Raw genomic sequence first — 16,861 nt, 5'->3', positions numbered from 1 at the left:
GCCAATGCAGGGGACACAGGTTCAAGCCCTGGTCTGGGAAGATCCCACATGCCGCGAAGAAACTAAGCCTGTCCGCCATAACTACTGAGACTGCGCTCTAGAGCCCGTGAGCCACAACTACTGAGCCCACGTGCCACAACTACTGAAGCCCATGCGCCTAGAGCCTGTGCTCTGCAACAAGAGAAGCCAATGCAATGAGAAGCCCGCACACTGCCACGAAGAGTAGCCCCTGCTTGCCCCAACTAGAGAAAGCCCATGCAGTGACGAAGACCCAATGCAGCCAGAAAATAAATATAATTAATTAATTAATTAATTTAAAAAAAGAATACAAAGAAGGAAATCAGGATTATAACTGTCACTTACAAGGTAACATTCACTTACTTTCCCAACATTAAAAGGAGAACCCTTACCATCACTGAGTGTTATATATTTTGAAATTTTTGTTCATTTAACATGTGAAAAAATTAGATGGCAATGCCATTTTAATTTGCATTTCTTTGATTCCTAGGAGGCTGATGGTTTTCCTATATTAATTGATTTTATTTTCTTTTGTGAAGTGCTTGTATATGCCCCCTTTAAAACATAATAATTCTGCTCTCAAGGTGTTATGTTAGCATCAGTAATACAGGATAACCAATCCTGACAGGGGATAATGTCCATCCATGGGAGCCCTCAAGCCCCAGATGACCATGGAGCCAAAACTGTCGGTAACAGTACTTCCCTTATAATCCTGCAAAGTTACCCTTTGGTTAACACAGGTTACTGTTGATAAAGTTGGATTAAAAATACAGAGAAGCTATTTGGAAAAAGCAATGAGATTTGGGAATGGCTTGTATCTCGCAGCCTTTCTTTTCATTTGTACCACTCTTCCTTTAAAAGCATCAGCTTCGAGGTCAAAAGGTATTGTTACTAATGAGTACTTCCTAGAAAATTTCCCACACATGGAACTCTCTGCTTACCTGGGCCTATTTCCAAGTCATCCAGAGAATAGCTGTTTTCAGAGATCTTTCTTCCACCTGCGCTTCGGCTTTGGGCCCGAAGAATCTGTTTGGAAGACAAAACCCAGCAATAAGCTTTGCAGTGAGGATGGGAAATCTTGATGCAATGTTCAAAAAGGAGGCCTGCAAATCTCCTTTATAAATAATATCCAGTAGAGATTAGATTTTATATTAGTTTTTTTTTTTTTGCCGTATGCGGGCCTCTCACCGCTGTGGCCTCTCCTGCTGCGGAACACAGGCTCTGGACGCGCAGGCCCAGCGGCCACGGGCCACGGGCCCAGCCGCTCCGCGGCACGCGGGATCCTCCCGGACCGGGGCACGAACCCGTGTCCCCTGCATCGGCAGGCAGACGCCCAACCACTGCACCACCAGGGAAGCCCGTTTATATTAGTTTTTATATACAACAGAGTGTGTTTTTAGTATTATAAATATCAAGCACTACATATTCACAGGTGCCCAGGGGAAAATAAGTAACTCTATATAGGTAATGCTTTCTGTGAAATATCACTGCCTAACCTCCTTAACCAGAAAGCCTCAGAATTTAACAGTCATTGGAGCAGAATCCTCATGTCCCAGATGAAAATGATATCTCTCCAAACTGCCAAGTCCTGATGGCAGTATCTTCTGTTGGCCTTCTCCATCCCATTTTATCCCTGCTGTTGCTGCCTGGTTCATGTCTTCATCATCTTTTCCCTGGACTACTGCATTACCTTTCTTTTCTTTTTTTTTTTAAAGGAACATTTATTTATTTATTTTTTGGCTGTATTGGGTCTTCGTTGCTGCACACGGGCTTTCTCTACTTGTGGTGAGCAGGGCTACTCTTCATTGCGGTGCACGGGCTTCTCACTGTGGTGGCTTCTCGCTGCGAAGCACAGGCTCTAGGTGCGCGGGCTTCAGTAGTTGTGGCTCATGGGCTCTAGAGCGCAGGCTCAGTAGTTGTGACACATGGGCTTAGTTGCTCCGCGGCATGTGGGATCTTCCTGGACCAGGGATCGAACCCGTGTACCCTACATTGGCAGGTGGATTCTTAACCATTGCACCACCAGGGAAGTCCTTGCATTACCTTTCTAATTGGTTCTTCCGCCTTCCAATCAAGGCTCTATGATGCTGCCATTATCCCAAGTAAAACAAAAAAATTATCCCCAAATATAAATCTATGTTACTTGACTTCCCAGGTGCACAGTGGTTAAGAATCCGCCTGCCATTGCAGGGGACACGGGTTCAAGCCCTGGTCCGGGAAGATCCCACATGCCGTGGAACAACTAGGCCCATGCACCACAACTACTGCTGAGCCTGTGCTTTGGAGCCCACGTGCCACAACTACTGAAGCCCACGCGCTTAGAGCCCATGCTCCGCAAGAAGAGAAGCCACCACAATGAGAAACCTGTGCACTGCAATGAAGAGTAGCCCCCACTCGACGCAACTAGAGAAAGCCCGCTCGTAGCAACAAAGACCCAGTGCAGCCAAAAATAAATAAATAAATAAAAATTTAAAAAAATCTATGTTACTCTCTTGTTCAAAATTCTTTAAGGATTCCTAATCACTCCTTGAATTAAATCTAAAGTGTTTAGTATGTCACAAAAGACCAGTTCTAGATCTGGTCCCTTCCTACCCTCTCTGGGTATTCTCTTCCTCACCGCTTACCCTCCAGGAAAAGCAAACCACTGGGAGGTCCATGATATTGTAAATGAGTTCCCTCTACCTGGGTTACTCTTTTATCCTTCTATTGTCTAACAGTGCCTGTTCCTTCAAGACTCAGTGTAAGCTAAGCAACAGTCCCTCTGCATCTGCCCTACCTCTCTTCCATAAATCTAAGTAGCCCTTTCTCTGTTCTCAAGGACCTGTCCACACTTCCATTACAATGCTTAACAAATTGTTGCGCATCCCTCTACTGGACTGGAATCTTAGTTTACTGAGGGCAGACACCATGCTTTTACTTTTTTAATTAATTAATTAATTTTTGGCTATGTTGGGTCTTTGTTGCTGCGTGTGGGCTTTCTCTAGTTGCGGCGAATGGGGGGTACTCTTGGCTGTGGTGCACAGGCTTCTCATTGCAGTGGCTTCTCTTGTTGCTGAGCACAGGCTCTAGGTACGCGGGCTTCAGTAGTTGTGGCACGTGAGCTCAGTAGTTATGGCTCACGGGCTCTAGAGCTCAGGCTCAGTAGGTGTGGCGCACGAACTTAGTTGCTCCGCGGCACATGGGATCTTCCTGGACCAGGGCTCGAACCAGTGTCTTCTGCATTGGCAGGTGGATTCCTAACCACTGCGCTATCAGGGAAGTCCTATTTTTTATTTTTTAAATAGAAAAGTGGAAGGTACAGATTTATTTAATAAAACAATGATTCCCGTAAATGACTACATTTGTATCTCTCAAATTTAGGGTAGATCTCTAACGAAAGTTCCAAATTCTAATTTTACAACTAGAAAAATAACTGAAGAAAGCCACTTAGTAAGTATCAGAGGATGTTCCCAGACATAAAACACAGACAGTATGTCATGTTTATTCAGCTTGCCATGAGAGCCTTCAAGCAGATCCTATCATTGAAATCTCAGTTTATTTCCAGATAACTTAAGGTGGAAAAGATGTGTGAAATCCAGTATGACAGGAGACAAGAGTAAAAAAGATTTAGTTCCCTTTTGAATTCAACATTAATAAATAATTATTAAACCTTTAAGTTCAATGGACTAATCAACCAACAATAAAGTTTAAGACAGTGAACTATCCCTTTTTCAAGTCCTCCCCACGCCCCCGCCCCCCAGCCCTCTCTCTCTCTCCTTGGAGATAGAAAATATGCCACTTCAGAAATCAGAGCCAAGGATTTGGTTTGCTTGTACCCTACCAAAAAGAATACAGTTTCTAGCAAATTCGATATATATTTAATGTACTGCATCTCCAGTCATCTTTGCTATTTACATTATTGGTTGAATCTATTTACAAAAAAAAAAAACTAAAAGAAGCTGTAGCAACTCTAACCTTGCCACATCATACTCAGGTCAGCTGCACCAACATCAGTCACATCCACATGACTCCTATGATGCAACACATTTTTGCTCTGGGAACAGCCTACCATTTGGAAATGAAGATTATCAGCCAAAGTGAAAAGATAAGTTTGGCAGAATACCCTCCATCCACATTTTTCTGTTTTTAAAACATTTCTCATTTGCAGATAGTTAAAGGAAATTCCAAAGATCTATTCCAAACGCTGCTGCACTGTAAAAAGATCATTATAAAAACTAAAATTTTCAGGGCTCAAAAAGGGAGAAAGCCTGGAAATACACTTTTTTTTTTTTTTTAAACCAAAAGGGAATGGGTTCTGCAGTCTTAACACTGGAGCAATATTTCAAATATTTACATTCTGTCAAAGGTAAATTTCAAGCATAATTCCAAGAGTATGTGTTACATGTTGCAACCTGCTAGGAGTTTAGTTTTCTGTTTGTGCTTGAAGTTCCTACACTGGTGTTATTGAGAGCAAGACCATTTAGAACCAGAACACATGCCCTGCAAGGTTCTTTGGTTTTAGATGCATAAAATTTCCCATCTTCACTAGCTTTTTATTTAAATCTTTGGGTTAAATAGCCATTTCCCCCCGCCCCCAAAGAATTCATGAGGGTTCAATACTCTGAATTATTTTCTTTCAACTATTAAAAAAGTGAATCTGCAAAGTCTTTTGGTCTTAGAGAAAAACAGAAAAACGTCTCTGGAAATCAAAGCTATACTGACACTGGTTCTGAGGAGGAATACAGCTCGGAGATTAGATGGCTTTTAATGAGCTCCCGGGTGAAGCACTATGCATTTCTTTTAATACCTTTCCACCTCCAAACCACTCAAACATAAAGAATGACAAGATCCCTGTATACCTGAAATGAACACAATACTGTAAAGCAACTATACTTCAAAAAAAAAAAAAACCCCAAGATCTCAAATTCATTTACTATTCATTTTTGATCCTCATTTTACAAGTGGTAATCTGAGGTTCAGGAAAAAGGTGGGGTTTCCTCCAATATTTCTCAAGGAAAGTAAAGGAGCACAAAAAGAAAAGAAAAGAAAAGAAAAAAAACCAAACACCAGGAATTCTGATACTGAAATACTCTTCTGTAACACATTTTTATTACATTTCAATCTTTTTTATTCAGATGCCTGAGGCAGCCTTAATCATCATAATCTGTTAGGAGAGAAAAGATACGACACTTTAAGACTTTCTGGAATTTCCTAAGGCTTGGCCTCACCCCACCGCACAAGTCCTCCTTCCTGTCAGCTGACTGCAGCAACTCTCATTAGTGTGACCACCCCTTCAATATTTTCATTGAATCCATAAACCAAATGCATCAACATTTACCGGTAAGAAAATAATAGTCTGGGGCTTTTAGCCAGTAGTCTGTAGAATTTCTTTTCTCTGCAAAGTTTTCTTTAAGAAATAAAGTAATTTAGGTCCCAAATGTCAAGTAAAAAGCAGGATTTCCTGTCCTGTGTATGCCTATTTTCAGGAAAAATTCTCTTTAAAAGTTGATTCTCAACACTTTAATTTACTGAGAGCCATTTCCTTCAACCATTCAACTTTGACCTTCCTTCAGACTCTCTCATCCCTCCAAAGTCAAGCGTGGAGGAAGAATGACTTTTAGGGAAAAATGGGACTTTGCTGAACTATGCATGGAGATCATATGGTGTAGATAAAATCTGGCCTTAATTTCTCAAAATACTGAGAGAGAAACATTTCCTTCTCCAGGGACCCTCGCAGAAAAAATACAGCTCATTTAAGTACAAAATACACACAGAAGGAGCACTTATCTCCAGGCAGGGGGATTTCTCTCTCTCTCTCTCTCCATATATATGTGTGTGTGTATATATATATACACATACATATATGTATAAATAAATATATATATATATATATTTTTTTTGGTTGCACTGCGTGGCTTGCGGGATCTCAGTTCCCCAACCAGACTGAACCCGCGCATGGCAGAGAAAACCCCCCGAATCCTAACCACTAGACCACCAGGGAACTCCCATATTTTGTATTTCTAAGTGTTCTATAAAAATTATGTATTACTCTTACAATTAGGAAGAAAAGAAAGGAAGGAGAGGTAATACTTCATATTTTTAAATTAATATAAATAGATAAGAATGATAAAACCAAATGCTGATGAGGAACTGCTGGGGAATTAAATATGCCCTTAGATTGTGCTAGCAGTGTTACAGAATTATGTCTTTTGACCACGGTAACATCATTCAGTAATATAGCCCCCCCATAACTAAAAATAAAATGTTTCTGCCAAGATGCTTAGAGCTTTTTTATTAGGCTGGAAGAGAATCTAATTACTGGGGAATGATTAAAAAGTATAATGGGGCTTCCCTGGTGGCGCGGTGGTTGAGAGTCAGCCTGCCGATGCAGGGGACGCGGGTTCGTGCCCCGGGTCCGGGAAGATCCCACATGCCGCGGAGCGGCTGGTCTCGTGAGCCATGGCCGCTGAGCCTGCGTGTCCGGAGCCTGTGCTCCGCAGCTGGAGAGGCCACGGCGGTGAGAGGCCCGTGTACCGCAAAAGAAAAAAAGTATAATGAAGTAACATATTGCCATAAAAGGATAACTACATGAACTAGGAAGATACAAAGGAAGGTCTATATAAAAAAGACCAAACCAAAGATAAAGCACACAAAACAGTGAGCACACAGTACCTAAAACCATGTAAAATCTAGTTATGCAACGATAAGGATACCATTGTGCACAACTGATAAAGGTTACTCTTTTTTCCAGGCTAACTTGGCCTTTTCTGGTTTACTGTGGGGGGTGTGTGTGTGTGTGTGTGTGTGTGTGTGTGATTGTTCAGATGACTAATTTATATAAGAAAAACAAACCTCCCAAACTCACAAGCTTCTAACTCAAGAGTTTCAGTACAAATCTCTTGCATTCTCAAGTGTATTCTTGCAATCTCAAGTGTATTCTCTTCATTGCCCTGATGTTTTTTACTCAGTAAAAAGACTATAAAACGTAGGAAGAGGACAGATAGAAAGCTAAAGTCTTTGAGAAGACAGCTGTTAATATGTTTTAATTCTTTCCTGGTTTCCTTAGATTTCAAAAATACGTAAGGCCAGATGTTTTTATCTAATAAATAGCTATTATAATATCCATGAAGATAGTGTTTATGGTAGAAGGGGTACTACACAATTTCAGTTCTTGTTCTGATATTAATTAGCCACATGACATGGGGCATATCAGTTAATTTCTCTGACGTCAGCTGTTTCCATCTGTAAAATAGGGATTTTAATATCCTGCGAACAATGAGCTGAATTAAATAACATTTTACAATCACTTATAGTTCTAGGATTTATGTCAACGATCTTGATAGGGATTTCTCACTCATTGTAACTCCTTAATGAATTAGAAGGCTAAAGGAAATGACTAATAAATTTATCTGGATACACACCTATGTTGTTTAATCCAGGAGTGAGTCCAGTAGCAGAAAGAAAAGGTGATTTTGTGGGGCAAATGATGTCTTTCTGGCCCCTACGAACTCTAATGTAGCCAACCAATGCTTAGAGAATATTCCAGTCTCCTGATATTACTTTTCAACATATTTTATTTTAATGGAACCGGATAGAAACCAGTAAGTAGTTAACTGGCATGAAAATAAGCAGAAAAGAGATGACTGGTCTCTAACTGACATATCAAAGACAGCCATTTAGGGCAACAAACAGAAAGATCACGATTCCCTGACTGGCATCTTTATATCTGGATCCATTATTGTCTTACCATAAAAGACCAAAGGTTTACTCAGAGTTACTAACTAAGGTAAATAAAACTTAATTTATACGAGTACGGGGTCTTTACAAGAAATGTACCGCTACAGAGAGGTCAAAATAACACTGAGAACTTAAGAGTTCATCAACAGATGAATGGATAAAAAAGATGTGGTGTATATATATATATATATATATATATATATATATATATATATAGGTTTAATCCTGACCCAAGCAAAAGACAATACTTTAAATAGGTGATGAAGGTAGAAATACACCTTCCAAATATTTGGTCTGTATTCTCCTTTCCAAGGATTTGTGTGAACCAGATAAGTTAGGAACCAAACAGAAAGAATTGAGACTTAAGGAGCCTGTCCCTACACTGTTTGGTGATTTGAATAACTGCATCAAGGCCTTTGAAGATTATGGATTCAAATGTCAACATGATGATAACTGAATATTGGTTATAACTGCTTGATCAGCTTTCTCATAAAAGAATGCCCGGAATAGTTACTCTGGCTACCTAAAACCCAGATCAACATACACATGGAGCTAGGGATGCTAAGCCACATTCAATGTATGTCACTGGGGGGTGGGAGGGGGGCTTCTTTTTCCTCATAACTTATAGGTTACATTCATCCATCCACTGCTCATTTGCTCATAGGAATTAGAAGTATCATGTTCGACTAAAACATCTGATCAGAATAACCTATCTATTCACCAAAGGTAGAGGATAAGTGAGGAACAGCCTTTAATCAGTTCTCATTATTTATAAGTTATTTGAGTTCTAAGCTTCTTTTCTCCTTTTTACTAAATAAACACTATGAGCCAAGTCATTGTGCTGACCACTGGGAGATAAAAGCATCATTACTTTGAAAGAATTATAGACTGGGGAGTGTACAAATTCATACATGACTATTAAAGAAAGCATGATATAAGTGGCCAAAGAGAAGTAAAAAGAAAATTCTACAGGAGGGTCAGGAGGGTGAAGGTAATTTCATCTGGGAAAAAACTGAGGTAGGTCTCACAGTCTTCCTAGACCTTGAGGAGTAAGATTTCAAGAGGTAGAAATTAGGGGAAAGATATGACTGATTTAAAATGAGGAGTAATCCAGGGTTTGAGTATAAGATTGGCTATGAGACTGGAAAGGTAGGTTGAGCTCAGACTGTAGAAGACCCAAATATTAAATATGGATTAATTGTGAGACATCCAAAGTTTCTGATCAAGGGAATAACATAATTTACAACTATGCTTAGAAAAATAAATAGCAACAGTGTGGAGGATGGAAGGGAAGAAAACAATGAGAGGCTAATAGGAAAGGTTGCAGCAATACCACAAGGCAAGATGTAATAAGGCTAAACCATAGAAGTAGATGTGGGACCTCTTGGAGAGAATGGCCCATACTTGAGAGATGTGTAGACTTATGTAGATGGCTTAGTAAGTGACTGACTGAGAAGAGGCAGGCACAGAGAAGAACTGATCCCAAGCTTTACAGACCAGGAGATGTGGTGAATGGTGATACAGTAAGGGACACCAGGGGTAGCGCGGGTTTTGGTTGGAAAGATAATGGATTCTTTTTTAGCCTTCTTGAATTTGAGTGCTTAAGGGATATTCACAAAGAGATGTGTGATCTGGCAGGCAACCACAAAATTGGGGCTGAAGCTTGGGTTAAGAATTCAAGATTAGAATCTAGTTTGGGGATACGTCTCTTGGAGTCCTGGAAAGAGATGAGACTACACAGGGAGGGAGAAAAAAACAGGACTGCAGAGAAGAGATCAGGAAGAAAAGTGGACAAGAACAGAAACCATCTCAGACAAAAGGGAGCAAGAGAGACTAAGAAAAGTAGAACTCAAGCCAGTTAACTTGGCCTCCTGTAAATAACTCTGATAAAAAGATTTAGGAGATAAAAGATTTAGATCATGCATTTCCATTATCTATGTGCTCCCTGACCCTGCTCAGCTAGTTAGTTGAGATTTAGTCCAGTTCTTTAAAATTCTATTATGGAGACAAAGATTCACATGATTTGTACCTAATATATGCATTTGTCTCACAGAAGTACTAAATTTTTAGCTCTGAGGTAATCATTCTTACTTGTATACTCTTGCTCCGAAAAGGACTGCTAGTGTCTCCACCATATTTCTCAGAGCTTCCTTCCAAAGATCCAATTATGTAACTTCCTGATTAAAGCCTTATCCATATTAAAGCTGAAATTATGATAACAATAACCATAACCTAGTTTCAAACTGATTAGTTATTCATTAAACTAAGGTAAACAAAACTTTTTTTTTAAACAGTTTTACTGAAATACTAGACAAACATTCTTAAAGTAATCTAGACTGTTTCCAACATGGGTAATGATGCTTATTTAGAAGCAGCTATAAAACCAAGGGCAGTTGTGTTTTACATTCCCTAAGCAGTCCATTAAACGACAAATGACTATTTAATCAGGAAGTTTAAAAAGTACCTCCACCCCAAAAAAAAGCCCAGGTCAATCTTAGAACCCCTCCATCTTCTTAGACCGTTAGCAATCAGGCTGAGTGCCAGTCTGAGCTGGTAGGACCTTTCTTTATATGAGAATTTTTTTCTCTGCTTTGACCAGCCACAAAGAGACAGGCTTATTCTGGCCCATCTTTCACTAGACATTTACGAGAAAAAAGTCTCTCACCAGATCCTTACACATAATCAGCATTTTGTTTGCTGCAGTCCCAATCATTTCCTACCTTGGGCCAGTTTTGACATGTACCAGCCTTTTGCACTGAATCTACATTGTGTGTGCTGCCATGACATCAGCCATCCTGCCCCTAACAGGGTCTGAGAGGAGGAGACTTACAATGGTGCTTTGACTCACAACAAAGACCCTTCCTCTCTATTTAGAATTTCTGACATTTTTTCCCTCCATTTAAAATTCTTCTTCCCATTTAAATTTTTTAAAGTTTTTTTTTTTTTTTTTTTATTAAGACCATAAAGGGGAAAGAGGGAGTTGGCAGGCCTAGAGGACTCAAAATTGAGAGGGATGAGAGTTTAAGAAAAGTCATAAAATGCTTTGTGGTTACATCTCTTGCCAACTGGTTTCAGTGTTAAAACAGAGTAAAAACTCATGCAGAGAAAAGGGTTCTAGCTTTGCAAATCTTTAAAAATTCTTTCTATTGATACATCCTCAAACAGATGATCGCTGAACACTAAAGAACTTTTCCAGGTAGAAAAGTAACAGGCACCGCAAGATACAAGACGAGATGGCTACATCACACCAAACATAACTGAGGATTCTAGGATAAGTTATCTAATTTTTACCTCAGAAGAAATGCTTCATACCATTACTTCACAAATGTAGAAATTTGGGCCAATACTTAGCTGAAAAAAATCTGCTTTCCCATCTAAACGGAATCTAGAGTAAATGAGGGCTTTGCTCCCCATCAGATCTGTTTATTTCATTATAATGACTGTTGTAACAAACCAACCCCATGTACAAAGCCAGATATGCAGGAAAGTATGAGAAAACTGGAAAAATTTACCAGCTCTGCGGCCTGTGGATTGTGTTATAAGTCACCAGCATATGTAACTCATTTTCTAGTTAAGTAATTCCCTCTGGGGACCTGGTCTGCACTCCACATGAAGGATCAAGTTTCATTAGCAGTTGTAGGAAAATGCAACCCTCTGTATTTGCAAGTCAAAACTCCTGAAGGCTACGGCTAGTCTGGCTATCTTCATTGATTTTTCCTGGGATAGGATTTTAGCTGATAGAAAACATTTGTTGGAAGGCACAGATGAGGAAGTTGAGAAGAGAAAGGATTCAGCTAGCAAGGAGACAACTAAACCTCAGTCTTAATGTTAAACTCTGGCCTTAACACTCAGCCTGCAGCTGTGTCCAGGCAGAGAGAGATTCAGCAGTAATTCCACCCCCTCCTAAAGCTACAAATGACAAAAGGCACAGGAAGACAAATTAAAAGGGCAAGCATACAAAAACACATAACCCAATCAGCATCAAACTCTTCATTTCTCGATATTGACCTGAATCCCAGTGTGCACTTGATTTCACGTGAAATTGGGTCACAAATCTTAGCATCTCTGTAAATAATTCATTTGAGACTTTTTATTAACTACTCGTCTAACTTGAATCAAAAAACATACTGACCACATACTCACCATTACACAAACTGTCTAGACTAGAAAAACAGCTTTGTTTAGCTACTTGAATTGGCTTTTTCAAGCTTTAAACCCACCCAGTCCTTACCTTGGTTTGAGTTGGTTCACCTTTCTCAAACATCATCTTAAGCCTGTTCAGCGGAACATTGTATTTCTCTATTTTGTTTGCAGCTTCTGCATTTTCACTTATTTCGGGTTTTCCTACTTCATGCCTGGATTCTCCCAGACAATTTTCCATTTTTTTACTTTCTGCTGATTGGTCTTTAAGATGCTCACTGTCCTCGATGCGGGGGTACGGATACTGAATAAGAGCTTCAGGAGGCGATTTGATTCTAGGTCTGGGGTGGACTCGTTCCTCTTGGTCAGCCTCGACCCCAGAGGCAGAGCTGTTTGCCACTTCAGCGGGAGGAGGGTCGCCTCTATGCCTGACCTCGGTGCTGCTGTTTCGCACGGAGTCTGGGAGAGAGTCTGCTCCCAGCACTGGGTTCTCCCACTTCTTCTTTAACACGGTCAGGTTCCCCCTTCTAAAGTGCTGGGGGAGATTTTCAGTGTTCTAGAAGAACAAAAAGTGAATGCCAGTTATAACTTGCCTGCTGAAACATTCAAACATGCTGTTCTTTGTAAAATGAAAGTTAAAACTCCAAGCTGCTCCCGGTCCACTGTCGTTTCAGACAGCTGTGAACAGTTACAGCCCTGCCACATGGAGAAAGCATCCACCGCAAGAGAGGGAGAGGGGAAGAGAGAAAAAGTCAGGAGCTAAAGCAGGAAGTGATAAAACAGGATAGCCTTATAAGGACAAAATGAGAAGAAAGGAGAGCTCAGATCTAATGATAGTTACATTGGAGACAAGGGATTTTTATCCAGAGATTAATGGGGAAAACAGAAAGAAAAAGCAAAATACCAGTTACTTTAAACCCTGTAAATGTGCACTAATAAAAGTTCATCACTGAGATATGGGAACATATGTATATGTATAACTGATTCACTTTGTTATAAAGCAGAAACTAGCACACCATTGTAAAGCAATTATACCCCAATAAAGATGTTAAAAAAAAAACAAAAAAGTTCATCATTACGTGCCACAAAATCACATCCTGGCTGGGTTTTTTCTTCTAAATGAGACAAAGATGCAGTATAGCTTAAACTACACAATACCAATAATTATGGACAGTAGCATCAAGAATTGAAACTCTTTGTGGAAATTTAAAGCAGCCACCAGACTTTTAAATGTATATATCATCATATCCGACATGATTTACATGAACAATCAAATTTTATTTTTTACATAAGAACCTAATCCTTTTTCCCCCCTGTACTTCTCTACATGTTTGTCCATGTATAAATCCTCAGTTTTCAGAAAATTCACTATTTTCCAGATCCTTTGGTTGAAAAATACCCAGGCTTCATATGAAACACTACTACCACCCCCTCTCTTGATGGAAGGACACACATTTACACATCTAAGACAGTTCTCTTTCGTGTGGGTCAAACTGGAATTAATTTGTACATATAAGACAGATTGAAAACAACCTGGAAAGTGTCAACGTTGTTCCGCAGTAATAGAGGAGACATGCTGGGTGAAGTAAAATTCAATGTCCCGGACTCTGAAAGCACTCCTAAATAAATTAAGCAGCAGCACCTTCCCAACAAATCACAAACTCCAGTACCTTCTTGCCCTCCATTCCTGCAGCCTGTGGCTCACCGGTCTTTCAACTAAGAAAGGACAAACCACCTAGGACTGAAAGACTCTGGGGTATTAAAAAGGATTAGCAGCTATATTGGGAATTAAGTCTCTCACCCTATTACTCTTCTGAATACACTCTGAGAGCCACTTCATCAAGTAGGACCAAGGCATGGAAAAAAGAAAGTTACAGAAGAACAACTGCTTGATATTTGTGTTTAAATCTTAGCTGACAAGATGCTTCATTGGAGGAAGCATGTATGGACCAGAAATTTAAGCAGCAAGAAAAGTTTTCTTGTTGGAAAAGAGAAAATTTAAAAGCTGGTGCTACCTTAACTGCCAGAAGCACTCTTGGCTCTGTGCACCCTCCTGAGACACAGTGGATGAGTCATCTGGGTCTCCAACTTCACCTGCTCTGCCCTGCCTAAACAGGAGCCTTGAGAATCAAAGTGGCATTTTGCCTTGGTAACTGGACACTACTTTTTTCAGAGACATATCATGTGATCGAAGTATATTTATTGACATGCAAAGATGCTCATAAGATACTTTTGAGTGAATAAAACTAATTATAAGACCTCATGGGGGGCTTTCCTGGTGGCGCGGTGGTTAAGAATCCACCTGCCAATGCAGGGGACACGGGTTCAATCCCTGGTCCTGGAAGATCCCACACGCAGTGGAGCAACTAAGCCCACGCACTGCAACTACTGAGCCTGCGTGCTATAACTACTGAAGCCAGCGCTCCTAGAGCCCATGCTCCGCAACAAGAGAAGCCACCACAACGAGAAGCCTGCGCACCGCAAAGAGTAGCCCCCGCTAGCCACAACCAGAAAAAGCCCGCACACAGCAACGAAGACCCAACACAGCCAAAAATTAAAACAAATAATAATAAAATTAAAAATAAACTTAAAAGAAAAGAAAAAAAAAAAACACAGCATGGGGAATTCCCTGGCAGTCCAGTGTTAGGATTTGGAGCTTTCACTGTTGTGGGCCTGGGCCTGGATTCAATCCCTGGTCGGGGAACTAAGATCCCCCAAGTCGCGGCCAAATATTAAAAAAAAAAAAAAAAAGACAGCATGATCCCATTTTATAATACACATATATGTTTCTAAATATAAACATAGAAAAGTAGTCCGGAAGAAAAGACATCAGGATGTTAACAGGTTGACACGGGCATTTGTATTTTCTTCTTCTTTTTCTTTTTAGGATAAATGTGCTTTCATTGTGTAATAAAAATGAATACAAAAATAAAATTATGCATCGTCTTCATATCACAAGAAAAAAGTTCTATGGAATATCAAATAATTTTGATGTTACTTGTAAACAGCTTGAAAGCTGTCATCTCTACTTTACTTGTCATGACCTGGAAGAGAGGGATTTGTGTGATGGAGTACCAGCAATGTCCCAAACAAGGACCTGGGTGGAGGACATCCCTTAGCGGGGCATCTTAACAGAGGCGTGAATGTGCTCTTTTATTAAAAGGAGTTCTTAAGGATATAAGTTCAAAAGTGCTGGGGTGGGGACAAGTAGGGGAGGGGTAGCGCTGTAAGGTCTGACAGCATTAAAGGCCCCAGAACTTGCCATCACTCCTGGCAGCACCACCCAGGTCATGCCAGCTTTCCAGGCCTTTAGAGCTTGAGGCAAGCAAAGATGGGGCAGAAGCAGTGGCTACAGTCTTTCTGGGGAAGAAAGAGAAGGAAGAAGGCACAGAACAAAAGCTAGAGCTGAAAGCAGACCGGGCAACACAATGAAAAGAGTACTGGACTGAGTTAGCCTGGGTTATCATTGGATAGTGGATTATGGGCCACTTACATTTTCTTCTCTTTCTTTATCTGTATTTTCTTTTTAATTAATTTTTAATTGAAGTATAGTTGATTCACAATATTGTGCTAGTTTCAGGTGTACAGCAAAGTGATTCAGTGATTTTTTTTTCAGATTATATTCCATTATAGGTTATTACAGGACACTGAGTGTAATTCCCTGTGTTATACAGGAAATCCCTGTTACTTATCTATTCCATGTATAGTATCTGTATTTCCTAAAATGAACATGCATTACTTATATAATCCAGCTCTATCCAGCCAAATGACCCTGGGCAAGTTTCTTAATTTCTGGAAACTTCCATACAGGGCTACTGTGGAGAATAAATGAGATTATATTAAAGCACATAATGTAGTATTTGACCAGTAGCGGTGACTATTGTTAAATGAGTGGCCCTCCCCACTCCCCAGCCATACCTCACAGCGGTGATCAACCGCAGTAGCCAGTCATCTCCCAAATCCTGAACTTGGGTTCCAGTCACTTACTGTTGTTTCTACTCTCTCTACAGTGTCTACTGTTTCAGAGTAGGGCTGGGGTGGGGGACGGGGGGGTACAAAATAAGGTGAAATTTTAGTCGATGTCATTTGTGTCAGGGTTTTAACTTTTTCCCAAGTATTTTCCTAGAATAAGGCAGTGGGAAGTCAAGGAGGGTACAAGTTTTCAAGGGCCCCATTGGTTGCTGGACTACCACATCCTCCTTTTCAAGGTGACATCCAGCATGCTGCTCATCCTATCCAGCAAGGCTGAGAATCTCTGCAGACATTGACTCTGGACCATAACCGGCTGCCTAAATCCGGATCAGACACACTCAGGAGATGCAACGCAGTGTCCTTTCTGCAGGAGCATTCAACTTGGAAAGGACCTTAGATAAGTCCCTTCCTCTCTTTGGGTCTGTTATTCCACCCACAAAATCAAGAGGCTGGGTCAAATGAGCTTTAACATTGAAATCTTGGCAGGGGAATCTTCATCTTAAAAGCAGGAGGATACTTGGTAGGATACAGCAGTGGGGCTAGAAACACGGACTACCTGGATGTACAGACTCCAAGGAAGGGAATAAATTCCTAGGCTAAGAGCTTCTCAGAAAAGTGGTAGCCAGTCATTATGGAGATGAATGCCCAAACAGCACAGATTTCAAGAAGTGGCACATCCCATGCTTAAAAGGAACCTGAAAATATAACTGATGGTCGTATTAATGGCCTGTGTTTCTGTGTCCTAGATGCAAGTGGAAGAGGAAGAGAAAAGGAGGGCTGAATTTCTGGGAATCCAAGCGATCATGTAACCTGATCCTAGTATTTGCTAAAGGAACAAATTTACCCACTTGCTCCTGAATGTTTCTCTACCTTGCTTTCCATGAATATTCTTTCACCTGGAGTATTCAGGTGAGTACTCTTTCACCTGGAGAGTCACCTCTGTAAATTTATATGTACATTTCTCCCTATTCTTCAGGAGACAAATTAGGTCTCTTACAAGTCTGGTGGATCTTAA

At 40.4% G+C, this 16,861-nt stretch overlaps 1 protein-coding gene across 6 annotated transcripts in view; it reads right to left on the bottom strand.

Moving 5' to 3' along the window:
• Positions 1 to 16,861, bottom strand: part of LIMA1 (LIM domain and actin binding 1) — an 83,909-nt gene that overhangs the window by 20,685 nt on the left and 46,363 nt on the right. For 4 of the 6 annotated variants that reach the window (XM_060166259.1, XM_060166260.1, XM_060166258.1 and 1 more), the window contains 2 exons: positions 11,966 to 12,430; positions 960 to 1,044 (listed from right to left, as the gene is read on the bottom strand). In XM_060166259.1, coding sequence (XP_060022242.1) covers positions 960 to 1,044; positions 11,966 to 12,430 — 550 coding nt within the window. Of the gene's footprint in view, positions 1 to 959; positions 1,045 to 11,965; positions 12,431 to 13,407; positions 13,423 to 13,544; positions 13,563 to 16,861 lie in introns of those variants that run through there. The other 2 variants (XM_060166262.1, XM_060166261.1) reach the window with 2 other exon arrangements.

This window comes from Lagenorhynchus albirostris, chromosome 11, assembly GCF_949774975.1.
Source record: "Lagenorhynchus albirostris chromosome 11, mLagAlb1.1, whole genome shotgun sequence".
Lineage (NCBI taxonomy): Eukaryota > Metazoa > Chordata > Mammalia > Artiodactyla > Delphinidae > Lagenorhynchus > Lagenorhynchus albirostris.
The sequence above is the reverse complement of the archived record's forward strand: the minus strand, read 5'-3'. Positions and strand labels throughout refer to the sequence as shown.